The 19,263-nt window shown below is 36.1% G+C and overlaps 1 protein-coding gene across 1 annotated transcript in view; it reads right to left on the reverse strand.

Moving 5' to 3' along the window:
* Positions 1–1,912: 1,912 nt before the first annotated feature.
* The window catches only part of LOC115894003 (putative uncharacterized protein encoded by LINC00474), a 46,818-nt gene continuing 29,467 nt past the window's right edge, over positions 1,913–19,263 (reverse strand). Inside the window, exon 3 of the mRNA XM_030920222.1 lies at positions 1,913–2,232. Coding sequence (XP_030776082.1) covers positions 2,225–2,232 — 8 coding nt within the window. The 3' untranslated portion in view covers positions 1,913–2,224. The remainder of the gene's footprint in view (positions 2,233–19,263) is intronic.

Consider the following 19,263-nt stretch of genomic DNA (forward strand, 5'->3'; position numbering starts at 1 on the left):
ATTTGTGTGTCCTCTTTTGATTAGTCTTAGCAAAATCCTTCCTTCGTGTAAAATCCTGAGCTCTGGATTTAGTCTCCCAAGGCACAAGGAGATTTAACTGACAGTTCTCATGCTGTCCTGCCACCCTCACTTCAGTTCTGAGTGTTCCAGTATTCTAGCTTAGAGCTGTTTTTGTTCTTTCACTAGTTTCTCATATAACATTGTTTCTAGGCCCCTTTCCATCTGCTCCAGTTGTCCAATGTCCTTTTTGAACAGTGGTGGCCAGAACTGCAAAATCCCCATGTAATTCCTCCATGTAATTTATTTGTGTCCATCTCTGTGCTAAGCAAAAACAATAAGGAGATGTAGAAGACATGGCCTGTGTTTTTGAGGAGCTCTTCTACAAAACAAAGCTATCAAGTGGCAGGTAAACACAGAAACAGAAACAAAAGGCAAAAGTTTTAAGGTGGTTTTCCACGGATGGGACAGAAATCAGCACAGAGAGCAGACAAAAGCTTCTTAGTACTCATTTGTATTGTCAAGTTTCTGGGTGTTCTTATTTTATTTCGAATACAGTATGCCATTAAAATGCACGTCTACATTTATTGCCAATGAATGTTACCCACATGAATATTAAAGGGAAATAAACTCCCAGTGGGGAGCAAGGCTGGTTATATTTTTTCTTTTGTTTCCCTCCTTTCTTCTTTTAAGTCAGGGATAGCCAAGTGCTCAGAGTAGACATTTTGTTTCATGAATCCCTTTCTTTTTTGAATATTGACACAGCTGAGACTCAGAGACAGAATGATGTTTGCACCCAACGCAGAATGGACCAAAGTGCTAGATTTCCTTTGCAAAGAAACTCATCTTTGCAGTAAATGTGTGTTTCTTTTTTTTTTTTTTTTTTTTTTTTTTTTTTTTTTTGCTGATGGCCCTTATGAGATCATCAGGCTCTGGGTGTGAATGCAGCTTCATGGCCTCAACCTTTGCATCTTTGCTGACTGAGCACTGTTCTTGGCTGTTCAAGGCATAGGTGGAGGGAGGAGTAATTCCCCAACTAATTTGGAGACCCCTTTGCTTTCTCTGTAATTAGTGTAGAACCCACATCTTGGCCACACATTTGTAGACCATGTTACTGGTTACAGAGCAAAGTCATGTCCATCATTTTACTTCCTCCTCATCATAGCCCTGTGAGGCAGGTGAGAATACCACTATTTATACCTAAGGAGACTGAAACTTTCAGATTGCAAGAGATAGGCCCTATACCATGCAGGAAAGACCAGGCAAAGGGGCAGAGGCTGAATTTGATCTCAGGGCTTTTGACCTCAAAGCTCTTGGTAAATATTTACACTTTATGGCTGCCTCTAAAACATTCACCTTTGTGTATAATGTGTAACCATCTGCAAAGCCTTTGACACATAATTCTAGTTCAGTTATGCCTCACAACAAGCCATATAGGTTGATGTGCCTATTTTACAACCAAAGTGCAGTTAGCTTTCCTTGAATTTCTTCACTTTGTGTTTGGGAGAAATAGGACAATTATATAAAGTTGAAGAATGGAATTGTGTGTGTGTGTGTGTGTGTGCACGTGCACGCATGTGTGTATGCATATATGTGTGTATGTGTGTTTAATCAGCACAAATCTCCTTTCCTGTGTTCTAGAAAATCTAGTGGGGAAAAATTAGAAACAACTCAATTTCCTCTGCTTCTCTTCAGTCCAGGACACTGAAAATATTCCTTCACAAAAAATGTACCCCAAACCATATAAGATACAAAATATTTAAACAAAATTCACATTATTTTCAATATAATCCTCTCCCATGAGTAAAAATGGGAATTATGTGGTTTTTAAAGATGCTAAATATGTTCATCAAAGTTTGATTCTCTCAGTTAACAATAACTTATGCTTCCTGGTAATTTACAATTGACCAAAAGATTTTGAATATAATGTATTTCATTCTTCCGGGAATCACACAAGGTAGACATTATCATTTCCACTTTACAGATGCAGAAACCAAGGCATAGAGATGGTCATAAATTTCCCAACCACTGAGTGACAGAGCTCAGTCATGCAGAACTCAGGTTTGCATGACTCAAATTATGTACAAGTTCTTGGAATTTTCCATAAGGAACAACTGTATCTTTTGTCCACCAACAACTAGAAACGACTCAATGACTCTTTCTGTGAGCAAATATCGAGGTCTTAACCACTTTAGTTCAAGGAAGTTCCTTTTTTCTTTTTTAAAAATCAGGTTGCTGGAGATGGTACACAAAATAAGAGAAAGAAGGCCTAATTCATTCTGTCAGCTCAACTTGTAGTCACTTGACATGTGAAAATTACAGATGACAGCTTCTCTATCTGTGACTTTGACACACTAAATCATAAATGTGCCTCTCACGTCTTTGCTGAAACAGCAGGAACAATAAGTGTCCAATTGCAGCACTGGTAAGCAGTCAGGACCAAAATTATTAGAGGTATCAGTGTAAGTAATAGTCATTCCACCCAGTACAAACCAGTTTTCAGATTTGGCAGTGAACTTCTTAGAGCCTGGACTTGGGTTGCACCAGACCCTGGAGTTAGAGTGGACTCTGAGGAAAAATATAAAAATCATCAAAGCATTTCATCCTATAGTTTGATAAGTTCAATAACATTATGTAATTAGAAGACACCTTATTTACCTTCTAATTCATTCATTCTATGTCTCAGATAAAATTACAGAGGCCCAGGGAGGGAAATGATCTGCCTAATATCCCACAATAGGCCAATTGTGAAGCTGGACATTTGGCTCCTATAGAGATTTTTTTCTTCCGTTACACAGTAGAGATTCACTGCACTCCTATCCCATATCTGGTTCCTGAGTAATGACACTAAAGAAAAAACAAACACATGAACCTGCCCTTCAAGCTGATGAGAAAAACCGATCAGTTAATAGAATAATGATGCATGTAACAATGACTACAATAATTTAAAATAATAACACCAGCCAACATATATTGAGTGGAATCTATTATTCTTATAGTGACCCCAAGAGGTATATGTGTAATTATCTTGAAGAGGTAAAAGGAAATAGGATACTGGAGGTTAAGTATCAACCAAAGTTATGGTCTTCAAGTAATGGAGCTGGGACTATGTGTACAACTGGTGGTTTGGGTAATCAGAGAAGGGGAAACGCCCATAGCATCCTAGGAGGAAGGAAAAAGTGATGCCTGCACTGGGTTTTCAAGGAAAAATAGAAATTAGACAGGTAAAGAAGGAAAAAGAATGTTAGAGACTGAGGAAGAACGTATACAAAGTTAGAAACGCTTGTGTCACATCAAACAACTGGAGGAAATTTATTTTTTTGGAATATCGGATTTGTGTGGGAGAACAATGATGGCTGAGGATTGGTCGGCAAATTTGGGAGTCTCAGATTATGAAGGGTCTTGGTCAACACTTCTAAAGAGCTTAAATTTTATTTTAGTGCAATTTATTAAGGGCAATGGGGTGTTTTAAGCAAATGAGACAGCATGACCAGAGTTTCATCTTAGATTGATATTTTTAATCAACAAGCAGAGGTAGAGTGGTCTGAAGAGCTTAGGAAAGAGTCAAGCAACCCACTGCAGAAGAATTTACATCGACAAGGATGTGCTGGTGAGTACGCTCCATGGATAGGAATTAAGAGTCAAACCATAACTGTGCTACACCTGGCATAATGTGTATGCATGCGCTTGCATTCATTTCATGTATACATATACATATTGCCTATATTATGTCATAATACATATAACATACAAATAGATAATTTACATATATATGTACAGGCATAGAGTATAGATCAATTACAATTCTTCCAGTAACGCATAGTCACTCTTCTTACAACAAAAAATGAAAAAGGATACTTTCTAAACACTTTAATCCAACTCACAAAGCTTTTTGTGTCTGTTCCTGTTCACCAATCTGGCCTCATTCTTCACCAATGTACCCCCAGTCTACCCTTTAGGCACACTGTGCTTCGTTTTTTACCCCTTCTAAGACGCTTTGCTCTCTTTTATTTCTCCTCCCCTGATTATTTCCCACTTGACATTCAGCTCTCAATGTAGATGTCACTTTCTCTAGGAATTAAGTCTGCCCTAACTGTCCATATTAACTTAGGGAGCCCTGCTATATGATTTCAAAGTACACTCTGCATTTATCCATCATAGCAGCTATTGTACTCTATGAAAAAGCCTGTTCTCAGCATTGTCCATGTCCTTATTTTTATCTCCATGATTATTGCTCTGTTGTGTCATCTTTACATCTTAATTCTTATTGCCTATGCCTAAACAGAGGGTAAGAAATGAGGTTTATATGGCCAATAGTAGGCAACCAGTAAATATTTGTTTATATTTATTTTAAATAAAGAAGCAAACTAATGAATAAGTAAATAAGGAAATGAATGGAGTACAGATACACCAGCCAATAAAACTAAAATATTAGAGTCCTCACAGACTCCATTACCTCTCACTATTTGGTGGTATTTGAAGTAATTCTGAAATTTCTACCTTCTTCCCTATGCTAACCTGCCACTGAGTTTCTAAGGATCCATTCTATGGCAAGAAAACTCTCACTCGAAAATTTTTAGGAAGTGCTTGAAAGAGATGAACCTGCCTTTAGTCACCTGGAAATACTGGGTTGAGCTTTACACACTGAGCTATGACATTCACAGGCTAGAGAAGGCTTTTAAAAGTTTATTTATTTTTTTACTTTACTAGCACTTTTGTTGGTTTTAATAGGCCCCATTCAATCACTTTCAAAGAGTAGAATCATTGCTACTGCATCAGTCATACAAGTGATGACCAGTTAGCAATTATAATTTGAATACTTGATATTTTGGCAATTTTCAAAAGTTAAAATGTCTCCAGAGTGTCTAACCAATATTTTAAGTTATTCTATTGTATTACATTATATTCTATTCTATCCTAGACTCCCTGGTTCTATTCTATCCTATTCTCTTCTAGTTTTTCCATTTCCAATCTTTTCTATTCTTTTTCATTTACATTTTCCATGCCATGACTCACACTAGGTATTAGCAAAAGTTGTGATGGTAGCAAAAAATAAATAATCCTTGACCTCAATACTTCAGTAAAAATATTAATTTACAAAACTATTTCAAATATATGTTGGTAAGTGCTCTATTCAACCTTGTGCGAAGTTCAGCTCTACACAGAAGAATCCATTTATTTTTATAACATCAAAATTATTTTCTTGGAGAAGATAATAAAAGAAACATTGTTTATAAGGGTGAGTAGGAGTTTGTGAAAAAAAAAAGGACTACAGAAGGTCATATTCTAGTCAGTGAAAACAGAATATTGAAAACGATAGGTGAAACACAACGATAAGCTCAAAAATCTATAACTAATGACATTTTGCTAGTATACAAAGTGCAAGGTGCTTCTTCCTTCAGAAAGATTTGGCAACCATCTCTGTCTTCTTCCAAATTCATCAGTCAACCACATTAAAAGTAATAATAGTATAATACCATATACAATGGCTTGTACTTAGGTGACTTAACAAATTCAAATTCAAAGTGAAAGTGATGTCTTAGTACTTCAAATTTCCATATATTTGGGTCTTACATTTTTAATTTTAATCTAAATCCCTTAAGTACAGTGACTGCATCTTTAGTCATCTTCATTGCCATCAAGATCAATATACACACTGATCTCAAACTGTGTGTAGGATTTTTTTTTTTTTCTATATAAAAATCTACATGCACAATGAGATACCATCTTACACCAGTTAGAATGGCGATCATTAAAAAGTCAGGAAGCAACAGGTGCTAGAGAGGATGTGGAGAAATAGGAACACTTTACACTGTTGGTGGGACTGTAAACTAGTTCAACCATTGTAGAAGACAGTGTTGTGATTCCTCAAGGATCTAGAACTAGAAATACCATATGACCCAGCCATCCCATTACTGGGTATATACCCAAAGGATTATAAATCATGCTACTATAAAGACACATGCACACGTATGCTTATTGTGGCACTATTCACAATAGCAAAGACTTGGAACAACGCAAATGTCCATCAATGATAGACTGGATTAAGAAAATGTGGCACATATACACCATGGAATACTATGCAGCCATAAAAAAGGATGAATTCATGTCCTTTGTAGGGACATGGATGAAGCTGGAAACCATCATTCTCAGCAAACTATCACAAGGACAAAAAACCAAACATCACATGTTCTCACTCATAGGTGGGAACTGAACAATGAGAACACTTGGACACAGGAAGGGGAATATCACACACTAGGGCCTGTCGTGGGTTGGGGGAGGGGAAGGATAGCATTAGGAGATATACCTAATGTAAATGACGAGTTAATGGGTTCAGTACACCAACATGGCACATGTATACATATGTAACAAACCTGCATGTTGTGCACATGTACCCTAGAACTTAAAGTATATTTTAAAAAAATGTACTTGCAATAAAAAAAGATAATAGAGGATACAGTTGTAATAGAGAGTATGTTTAGCAACACAGATCATATAATTTATTTATTTATTCAACCAGTAACAATCACTTACTATGATCTAGCACATTTTAATCTAAAACATGTGTGCCGGACCACAATGACACATTGATATATGTTTGCAGAGGAATGGCTAAATTATTGACAATGAACTTAGGAAACATTCCCGGGTTCTCTACTAATCCAAAGACAACACCATTAAGCAGATGGAGCATCTAATTACAAAAACAAAACAAACAAACAAACAAACAAAAAACCCGAGGACACTCATCTCAACTAGGTCTCCTGCCATTAAAAAACTGAAGCATCACATGTATAGTAAACGACTGTCTTCAGATATTGAGCAACAGGTAAAGCATAACAGTGATCACTAAGAAATGGGAAACAAATGTAGTGAATCCTCAAATCAACAGGCTTACAACCAGGGAATACATTTTGGCCCATAGGGCAGGAAGTATTCCAATATGGAACTGAAGGAATAGAACTTATACTTCCAAACTGCTGGTACGAGCTTGAGAGGAAAGAGTTATATGGAAATGTGGAAATCTCCACACAGAAATTTGGATCTCCCTTTGAGTATTTGACTGGATACTTAGTTGAACCTAATATATAGCCTGCAAGTCTAGGCAAGAAATAAAATAAAGCAGTAGGAAGACAACTACTAGGGGTATATTAGCTAAACATCTATGAGCTGTGAGATTCTTAAGTTTGTACAAAGCAAGCCAGAATGAAGAGATATGATCCATCTTAGATGAAATTCTAAACAGCTTTCACCTTAGGAATAAGACTAATCAATTCACAGAGTATAGGCTAATCTACAAGTTTTCCTAAGAAAACTTACCAAAAAGCCCCAGAAGAAGAAAAAGACTTACATAAAAGCCTCAGAAGAAATTAACTGCCTGGCAAAACAAACATCAACTATCTAAGTAAAGGCAAAATCCAGGCACTTAGTAATGAAGTATCCACATGTTCACGTACATAAATCAAGATTACTAGACTTGGAAAGAAGCAGAAAAGTTTGACTGACAATCAGTAGAAAGATTACTCAACAAAAAATGCCTACAAATAACACAACTAATGGAATTACCATACAAGGACTTTTAATCAGTTACTATAAATATATTCAAGGACTTAAAAGAAAATGTGAACATAACTAGAAAACAGGGATCTCAATGTAGAAGTAAAAATTATGTTTAAAAAACAAAATAAATTATAGATTAATAAACCCAGTATCTGAAATAAGGGATATTAACTGAATGTATTTAACAGCAGACTAGATGCTGCAGAAAACATAAGCAGCCTTGAATGCATAGCCATAGAAGTTATATTGATAAACATTCTAATTAAAAAGCAGGGATTAAAATGACTTTAAATTATGAATATACCTTCAATGATCTGAGGGATAATAGCAAGCAGTCTAATACATGTTTAGAGTTTTAAAAAGAGGGAAAAAACAGATCAAGAAGGGAATATATTTCTTTAAATACTGGCTGAAAATTCCCCAGTTTAATAAAAATTGAATAAACCATGTATTTAAGAAACTCAATGAAACTAAAAAAGACTAACACAAAGAAAACTACATTTAGGCACATCATGATCACACTGATGAAAACTCAAGACAAAGAGGAAATCTTAAAAGCAGTCCTCAGGAATAGTGACAACAATTATCAGTAACTTTTCATTAGAAACAGGCCAAGAGTATCCAGAAAATAAAAGAACAACATCTTCAAAGTTCTAAAGTAACATGGAAGTCGGCATTCAACAATAAAATATTTTAAATTAAAAATATTCCTTATGAATGAAAAAGACAGTCAAACACTAAAACAGTTTGTCAGCAGCAAACATGTTAAAATAATATATAAGAAATATTAAAGGACATTTTTCAGACTAAAGGAAAGTGATGCTAGGTGGGAAACAATCTATACAAATGAACCGCACTAGAAATGAAACTTTAAAATATGTGTTTTCTCATTCCATAATACCTGTAAATATAATTGGCTGTTCAGTGCAAAAAGCAATAACAATCTATGGTTGGATTTACAACATATGAAGAAGTAAAAAGTATGTAAACTAATTACTACAGGCAATGTGTTTTAAGTTAGAAGACACATACAGGCTACAAGTATAAGAATAAAAAATATTTATAAAGTGGTCATTGATTATAAGAAAACTGGCATGCTAGGAGTGCTGGGTTAATATCAGTCAAAATAAACATAAAAATGAATATTTCCAGAGAAAAATAGAGACATTTCTTAATAATAAAGATGGTAAAGTCAATTCACTGGGAAGACTGAATAATCCTAAATGTGCACGAACATAATAGGAGTTTCAAAATGAATAAGAACTAATAGAAATAAATGGAGAAATATACATATTTGTTGAAAATTTTAACATTCTGCTTTTAATAATTAATATAATGCATAGAAAATCATTGAGAATGTAGATGAAAGAAACAACTCTCATATGAACTTGTTTTAATTGGAATTTATGGAAGACTCCACACAGCGGGAAACACATTATTTTCATGTATACATGGACCGTTCACCAAAATAAACCATTTACTGGGCTATAATAAAAGGATCAATACATCTATTGGGGAAGAATAAAAGCAAAGGTAGCATTGAGATCTGATTTCATTTTTTTACATAAATTGATTATAGCTGCATTAAGTCATTAAAATATCCAAATTAATATTATTACAGTTCAAGTTTGTTGCTCTATTAACTCTTTGTGCAACTTGGCACGTTTTTTTTTTTTTTTTTTGTATCCCTGAACCTCAGTTTTCTCAAGCATCAATGTTTAGTTTTAACTAGACAATGTCTCCTTAAACTAATTTCTACTATTATTTGGGAAAAGAGCATCCATCACAATGTTTTGTATATAGAAGAGCACCTCAACAAATATTTGTAAAAAATGTTAAATAAATTAATAAAAGAGAGACTTTGACAGTACTTTGCTGCATTTCATCCTTTACATTTCTATCTTTAAAATATGCCTTCTTTCCTAAGTGCAGTAGACTAAGTCCCATAGGATAAGGAATTGGAATTTCTTATCCTTACTTAAATACTTGCCCTTTCCTAATTTATTGTAGATATGGAAATAGAGTATAATTTTCAGTCATCTGTTTATTGAAGTAATAGTGTGATATCATTAGGTAATTTACAGTATTTATTTGCTGGAGTAGTACATAAAAACATGTTGGCTTTTCTGTTATACAAAATGTTATTAATGCCTGTGAAATATAAAATAGCAATAAGGGAATTAATGCAAAAAATTCAAAGTATTACTATCTTTGGCCCCTATCTGCATATAATATCTTGCTAAGTCCATTTTGCTGTTGAAAGTGTGAATTCTGGATTGGGTGTGGTGGCTCATGCCCATAATCCCAGCACTTTGGGAGGCCAAGGTGGGAGGTCACCTGAGGTCAGGAGTTTGAGACCAGCCTGGCCAACATGGTGAAACCCCATCTCTACTAAAAATACAAAAATTAGCCTGGCATAATGGCAGGCACCTGTAACTCCACCCACTTGGGAGGCTGAGACAGGAGAATCGCTTGAATTCAGGAGACAGAGGTTGCAGTGAGCCGAGATCACGCAGTTGTACTCCTGCCTGGGCAACCAGTGTGAAACACCATGAAAGAAAAAAAGAAAGAAAGAAAGGAAGGAAGGAAGGAGGGAGGAAGGAAGGATAGGGAAGGAAGGAAGGAAGTGGAAGGAAGGCAACGGAAGGAAGGGAGGAGGGGAGGGAGGGTGGATGAGCTGGAGCCATTTCTCGAAGTGATGCCTTCTTGTCATCTTGAGTCCCGGCCGGAATGGACTTCCCCCATTGGCTGCCCGCCGCTCCGCCCGTCCTTCCCCTTCCGAAGGAAGGAAGGAAAGAAGGAGGGAGAAGGCAACAAAGGAAAGGAAAAGGGAAAAGAGAAAGAGAAAGAAGAAAGAAAGAAAGAAGAAAGAAGAAAGAAAGAAAGAAAAGAAAGAAAGAAAGAAAGAAAGAAAGAAAGAAAGAAGAGAAAAGAAAGAGAGAAGAAGAGAGAGGAGAGAGAAAGAAGGAAGGAAAGAAAGAAAAAGAAAGAAAGAAAGAAAGGAAGAAAGACAGAAAGAGAGAAAGAGAGAGAGAGAAAGGAAGAGAGAGAAAGAAAGAGGAAGAAAGAGAAAATATGAATTCACAGGATTGCCACCTAAAGCGTAAATAACAGTGTGTCAATTGTTTTAAGAATGAAAGAGAACAGGGGAAGCAGCAGAGGCCTGAGCAGACGCGAACAACTCTGTCTGACAGCTTTGAAGAGAGCAGTGGATCTCCCAACACGGAGGTTGAGATCTGAAAACGGACAGACTGCCTGCTCAAGTGGGTCACTGACCCCTGAGTAGCCTAACTGGGAGACATCCCCCACTAGGGGCAGTCTGACACCTTACACCTCACAGGGTGGAGTACACCCCTGAGAGGAAGCTTCCAAAGTAAGAATCAGACAGGTACACTTGCTGTTCAGCAATATTCTATCTTCTGCAACCTCTGCTGCTGATACCCAGGCAAACAGGGTCTGGAGTGGACCTCAAGCAATCTCCAACAGACCTATAGCTGAGGGTCCTGACTGTCAGAAGGAAAACTATCAAACAGGAAGGACACCTATACCAAAACCCCATCAGTAAGTCACCATCATCAAAGACCAGAGACAGATAAAACCACAAAGATGGGGAAAAAGCAGGGCAGAAAAGCTGGAAATTCAAAAAATAAGAGCACATCTCCCCCTGCAAAGGAGCGCAGCCCATCACCAGCAACGGATCGAAGCTGGTCAGAGAATGACTTTGACGAGATGAGAGAAGAAGGCTTCAGTCCATCAAACCTCTCAGAACTAAAGGAGGAATTACGTACCCAGTGCAAAGAAACTAAAAATCTTGAAAAAAGAGTGGAAGAATTGACAGCTAGACTAATTAATGCAGAGAAGGTCATAAACGAAATGACAGAGATGAAAACCATGACACGAGAAATATGTGACAAATGCACAAGCTTCAGTAACCAACTCGATCAACTGGAAGAAAGAGTATCAGCGATTGAGGATCAAATGAATGAAATGAAGTGAGAAGAGAAACCAAAAGAAAAAAGAAGAAAAAGAAATGAACAAAGCCTGCAAGAAGTATGGGATTATGTAAAAAAACCAAATCTACGTCTGATTGGGGTGCCTGAAAGTGAGGGGGAAAATGGAACCAAGTTGGAAAACACTCTTCAGGATATCATCCAGGAGAACTTCCCCAACCTAGTAGGGCAGGCCAACATTCAAATTCAGGAAATACAGAGAACGCCACAAAGATACTCCTCGAGAAGAGCAACTCCAAGACACATAATTGCCAGATTCACCAAAGTTGAAATGAAGGAAAAAATCTTAAGGGCAGCCAGAGAGAAAGGTCGGGTTACCCACAAAGGGAAGCCCATCAGACTAACAGCAGATCTCTCGGCAGAAACTCTACAAGCCAGAAGAGAGTGGGGGCCAATATTCAATGTTCTTAAAGAAAAGAATTTTCAACCCAGAATTTCATATCCAGCCAAACTAAGTTTCATAAATGAAGGAGAAATAAAATCCTTTACAGATAAGCAAATGCTTAGAGATTTTGTCACCACCAGGCCTGCCTTACAAGAGACCCTGAAGGAAGCCCTAAACATGGAAAGGAACAACCGGTACCAGCCATTGCAAAAACATGCCAAAATGTAAAGACCATCGAGGCTAGGAAGAAACTGCATCAACTAATGAGCAAAATAACCAGTTAATATCATAATGGCAGGATCAAGTTCACACATAACAATATGAACCTTAAATGTAAATGGACTAAATGCTCCAATTAAAAGACACAGACTGGAAAACTGGATAAAGAGTCAAGACCCATCAGTCTGCTGTATGCAGGAGACCCATCTCACATGCAGAGACATACATAGGCTCAAAATAAAGGGATGGAGGAAGATCTAGCCAAGCAAATGGAGAACAAAAAAAAAGCAGGGGTTGCAATCCTAGTCTCTGATAAAACAAACTTTCAACCATCAAAGATCAAAAGAGACAAAGAAGGCCATTACATAATGGTAAAGGGAGCAATTCAACAGGAAGAGCTAACTATCCTAAATATATATGCACCCAATACAGGAGCACCCAGATTCATAAAGCAAGTCCTTAGAGACTTACAAAGAGACTTAGTCTCCCATAAAATAATAATGGGAGACTTCAACACTCCACCGTCAACATTAGACAGATCAACGAGACAGAAAGTTAACAAGGATATCTAGGAATTGAACTCATCTCTGCACCAAGCGGACCTAATAGACATCTACAGAACTCTCCACCCAAAATCAACAGAATATACATTCTTCTCAGCACCACATCGCACTTATTCCAAAATTGACCACATAATTGGAAGTAAAGCACTCCTCAGCAAATGTAAAAGAACAAAAATTATAACAAACTGTCTCTCAGACCACAGTGCAATCAAACTAGAACTCAGGACTAAGAAACTCAATCAAAACTGCTCTACTACATGGAAACTGAACAACCTGTTCCTGAATGACTACTGGGTACATAATGAAATGAAGGCAGAAATAAAGATGTTCTTTGAAAGCAATGAGAACAAAGATACAACATACCAGAATCTCTGGGACACATTTAAAGCAGTGTGTAGAGGGAAATTTATAACATTAAATGCCCACAAGAGAAAGCAGGAAAGATCTAAAATTGACACTCTGACATCACAATTAAAAGAACTAGAGAGGCAAGAGCAAACACATTCAAAAGCTAGCAGAAGGCAAGAAATAACTAAGATCAGAGCAGAACTGAAGGAGATAGAGACACAAAAAACCCTCCAAAAAATCAATGAATCCAGGAGTTGGTTTTTTGAAAAGGTCAACAAAATTGACAGACTGCTAGCAAGACTAATAAAGAAGAAAAGAGAGAGGAATCAAATAGATGCAATAAAAAATGATGAAGGGGATATGACCACCGACCCCACAGAAATACAAACTACCATCAGAGAATACTATAAACACCTCTACGCAAATCAACTAGAAAATCTAGAAGAAATGGATAATTTCCTGGACACTTACACTCTCCCAAGACTAAACCAGGAAGAAGTTGAATCCCTGAATAGACCAATAGCAGGCTCTGAAATTGAGGCAACAATTAATAGCCTACCCACCAAAAAAAGTCCAGGACCAGATGGATTCACAGCTGAATTCTACCAGAGGTACAAGGAGGAGCTGGTACCATTCCTTCTGAAATTATTCCAATCAATAGAAAAAGAGGGAATCCTCCCTAACTCATTTTATGAGGCCAACATCATCCTGATACCAAAGCCTGGCAGAGACACAACAAAAAAGAGAATTTTAGACCAATATCCCTGATGAACATCCATGCAAAAATCCTCAATAAAATACTGGCAAACCGGATTCAGCAGCACATCAAAAAGCTTATCCACCATGATCAAGTGGGCTTCATCCCTGGGATGCAAGGCTGGTTCAACATTCGTAAATCAATAAACGTAGTCCAGCACATAAACAGAACCAAAGTCAAGAACCACATGATTATCTCAATAGATGCAGAAAAGGCTTTTGACAAAATTCAACAGCCCTTCATGCTAAAAACGCTCAATAAATTCGGTATTGATGGAACGTACCTCAAAATAATAAGAGCTATTTATGACAAACCCACAGCTAATATCATACTGAATGGGCAAAAACTGGAAAAATTCCCTTTGAAAACTGGCACAAGACAGGGATGCCCTCTCTCACCACTCCTATTCAACATAGTGTTGGAAGTTCTGGCTAGGGCAATCAGGCAAGAGAAAGAAATCAAGGGTATTCAGTTAGGAAAAGCAGAAGTCAAATTGTCCCTGTTTGCAGATGACATGATTGTATATTTAGTAAACCCCATCGTCTCAGCCCAAAAGCTCCTTAAGCTGATAAGCAACTTCAGCAAAGTCTCAGGATACAAAATTAATGTGCAAAAATCGCAAACATTCTTATACACCAGTGACAGACAAGCAGACAGCCAAATCAGGAATGAACTTCCATTCACAATTGCTTCAAAGAGAATAAAATACCTAGGAATCCAACTTACAAGGGATGTAAAGGACCTCTTCAAGGAGAACTACAAACCACTGCTCAGTGAAATCAAGAGGACACTAACAAATGGAAGAACATACCATGCTCATGGATAGGAAGAATCAATATCGTGAAAATGGCCATACTGCCCAAGGTTATTTATAGATTCAATGCCATCCCCACCAAGCTACCAATGAGTTTCTTCACAGAATTGGAAAAAACTGCTTTAAAGTTCATATGGAACAAAAAAGAGCCCGCATTGCCAAGACAATCCTAAGTCAAAAGGACAAAGCTGGAGGCGTCACGCTACCTGACTTCAAACTATACTACAAGGCTACAGTAACCAAAACAGCATGGTACTGGTACCAAAACAGAGCTATAGACCAATGGAACAGAACAGAGTCCTCAGAAATAATACCACACATCTACAGCCATCTGATCTTTGACAAACCTGAGAGAAACAGGAAATGGGGTAAGGATTCCCTATTTAATAAATGGTGCTGGGAAAATTGGCTAGCCATAAGTAGAAAGCTGAAACTGGATCCTTTCCTTACTCCTTATACGAAGATTAATTCAAGATGGATTAGAGACTTAAATGTTCGACCTAATACCATAAAAATCCTAGAAGAAAACCTAGGTAGTACCATCCAGGACATAAGCATGGGCAAGGATTTCATGTCTAAAACACCAAAAGCAATGGCAGCAAAAGCCAAAATTGACAAATGGGATCTAATTAAACTAAAGAGCTTCTGCACAGCAAAAGAAACTACCATCAGAGTGAACAGGCAACCTACAGAATGGGAGAAAATTTTTGCAATCTACTCATCTGACAAAGGGCTAATATCCAGAATCTACAAAGAACTCAAACAGATATACAAGAAAAAAACAAACAACTCCATCAAAAAGTGGGGAAAGGATATGAACAGACATTTCTCAAAAGAAGACATACATACAGCCAACAGACACATGAAAAAATGCTCATCATCACTGGCCATCAGAGAAATGCAAATCAAAACCACAATGAGATACCATCTCACACCAGTTAGAATGGCAATCATTAAAAAATCAGGAAACAACAGTTGTTGGAGAGGATGTGGAGAAATAGGAACACTTTTACACTGTTGGTGGGATTGTAAACTAGTTCAACCATTATGGAAAACAGTATGGCAATTCCTCAAGGATCTAGAACTAGATGTACCATATGACCCAGCCATCCCACTACTGGGTATATACCCAAAGGATTATAAATTATTCTACTACAAAGACACATGCACACGTATGTTTATTGCAGCACTATTCACAATAGCAAAGACTTGGAATCAACCTAAATGTCCATCTGTGACAGACTGGATTAAGAAAATGTGACACATATACACCATGGAATACTATGCAGCCATAAAAAAGGATGAGTTTGTGTCCTTTGTAGGGTCATGGATGCAGCTGGAAACCATCATTCTTAGCAAACTATCACAAGAAGAGAAAACCAAACACCGCATGTTCTCACTCATAGGTGGGAAGTGAACAATGAGATCACTTGGACTCTGGAAGGGGAACATCACACACTGGGGCCTATCATGGGGAGGGGGGAGGGGGGAGGGATTGCATTGGGGAGTTATACACCATATAAATGATTAATTGATGGGTGCTGATGAGTTGATGGGTGCAGCACACCAACATGGCACAAGTATACATATGTAACAAACCTGCACGTTATGTACATGTACCCTAGAACTTAAAGTATAAAAAAAAAAAAAAATGAAAGAAAGTATGCTATGATTTTGCAACTATTTTTGACCTAATTTTAGGATTAGGAATATTTAATTCAAGATTCTTCAAAGTGTACTTTGTAAATCATAGTCACACAGGCTATCAATGTTATGAAGAGAGTAGAGAAGGAATGAATCCCAGACTCAAATAAGTTTTGAAAATATTGACCAAATAAATTCACTGACTTAATAGATCTTTTAATATATTAATGTATATTATAAATCTCTAAAAGGTGGAAGGGAGATCATTGTATAAAGGGATCCCAGAACTTTTCACCATGTGTATTAGAGTCCTGTGGCTGTAGTAACAAAGTAACACAAACTTGGTAGTTTAAAACAGCAGAAATGTATTCTTTTATAGTTCTAATGGCTGGAAGTCCAAAGCTAGCATATCAGAAGAGCCACAGTTTTAGCAAAATAGCCTCAAAAAAAAAACTTTCCTGCTAATCAATAAGTGTGCTTTAAAAAATGCTAAGCATTCACTAAAACACTTCAAAAAATATACAATGAATAAAATGTATCTTTTCTTTCGCTAATTTAGCACATTTAGCAATTTGGCAAATGTTTTTAAGAATGTCATATTTTCAAAGAACTGAGATATAAAAGTTGATGTATAAGACATGGTCCTTGCCTTTATGAAGCTTAGATATGCTTAGGAAAATAGATGTAAACATAAAAAATCATCTTCAGAATAATAAGATAGTCTATTAGAAATATAAAGCAAGAAAACGAAATATAAAAAAAATCATGGTGATAATATGTTAGCAAAATAAAAAACTAAAATAAAGTTCTTATGGTGAATAAATGAAAGCATGGATTCAATGAAGAGTTAAAGAATCAAGTGGAAATTCAGACTAATGAATGTACATGGAAGATATTGGAAAGAAATATATTGATTAATATTCTTTTAACTTAAGGAATGTAAAGGAGTAAAAGAGAGTTGCCAATTTTTATATAATAGGAATACTGGAAAGAAGTTAGTGGGGGATGCATAAAAAGCATGCTTGAAGAAATAACAATTGAGACTGTCCTAAAATAAAACAGAAGCAAAATTACAGATAGAAAGGTCTCAGAGTGCTAAATCATGTGAAAAAGAAATCAAAACAAACAAGAAACAAGGAAATAAAAGAAGACTGTACAGTAAAATTAAAGACTTCAGTAAAGGAGAAAATGTTATCCAATTCTAGGGGAAATAAAGACCTGATCTATAGAGGAAGAGGAAATCAGGTAGAAACCAACATTGTGTATGAAGCACCAGATGCAAGAGGATAGTGGAGAAATATTTCCAAAGTGCTAAAAAAGAGTTCGTGTATATCAACTCTAAATGAAAAAGCGAAATAATCAGTCTTAGGCATAAAAAGTCTAGAAAGTTTTAATACAAAAATATCAGTTTTGCAGACATTTTTATAAAAAAAATTACAAGTAGACTATTAAATTCAGGAGAATTATAGAAGATCTTGCTAACAAAGTTAATTAATTACCTTAATAAAAGTTATTGTCTTAATGATCACTCACAAAATAAAAAAAAAAGTGAGAAAAGAGAAAAAATGTATAGGAATTAAGATTAAAACTCAGTATGATACTATGAGAGGGTGAAGAAGAAGAGGACAAGTAAGAAGAAAATGGGCTAAAGTGTTTTTCTTGATCATGGAAGACATGCACATTGAAAGTCTTAAAAATTGATAAGAAAATGGCAAAACAATATAAAGTTCTTAATAAATGTTCTCTAACTATCAGAAATAATTCAATATAATTTTTCTAAACTGCACAATGAAATTTACTCCATTAATTGGAGGCAGGAAGGAAGATGAAAAGAGAAATAACCATGGCAAACAGAACTGCAAAATAAAGTTACAGAAATAAGTACAAATATAATCATGATACATTAAATGTTCATGGTTTAAATTTACTGTTCAAGACTCAGAGATTCTTAAACTGTACTTTTTAATGCCAAAATCCACTAATTTGTTATCTTTAAGAAAAAAAATTAAAAACAAAGGATATGGTGCACACAAAAAAATAGAAACATATATATGAGGATAATATGTACTACAGATGTCTGAGATAGCAATTTTTATAACGTATTAATATAATTTTAAGTAAAGTCAGAAAAATAGTAAAATAACATAGGTAACAGAACAATAGATCAAAAAAGAAACAATATTCATAAACATACATGCACCTAAGGAAATAGACACAGAATTAATAAAACAACAGTATAAGAATATCAGAGAGAAATAAATGTGGCAATAACTTACAGGGTGAGATTTTTACATGTTCCTCTAACGGATCAAGTAGATTTTTAAAATAAGTGAAAGTGTTTTAAAAAAATACAAAAATATGATTAGTAGGCACTATCTAATAGATACATACAGACCACTGTACCCAACAAAGTATATACATTTTTAACGGACATATAAAACAGTGACAAATATTAACATGTAAGAGATTACAGAGTTCTATTAAATAATAAAAAGAAAGGAAAGGGAATATAAAGTGTGGGAGTTGCAATTTCAAAAAGAATAAAAAGTTTGGGGTTGCAATTTTTTAAAGAGCTTCAGTGAAGTCTTCATTTATAAATTGACATTTGAATAAAGACTTGAAGGAGAGGGAGTGACCCATGTGAATGTCTAGGGGAAGAATATTGCAGGCAGAGATAACATACACTGCGTTATATTTAGCTGATATTTACAATTGTGCCTTATTGTATATGGGGTGAGAGAGTTGATATGGTTAGGCTTTGTGTCCTGACCCATATCTCATCTTGAATTGTAATCCCCATAATACCCATAGGTCAAGGGAAAGACAAATTGAAGGTAATTGAAAGTGGGGGCAGTTTCCTTCAAGCTGTTCTCATGATAGTGAGTTCTTCATGAGATCTAATGGTTTTATAAGGAGCTCTTTCCACTTCCCTCCACAGCTCTTTCCTGCCACCTGTGAGGAAGGTG

Source organism: Rhinopithecus roxellana, chromosome 16 (genome assembly GCF_007565055.1).
Source record: "Rhinopithecus roxellana isolate Shanxi Qingling chromosome 16, ASM756505v1, whole genome shotgun sequence".
NCBI lineage: Eukaryota > Metazoa > Chordata > Mammalia > Primates > Cercopithecidae > Rhinopithecus > Rhinopithecus roxellana.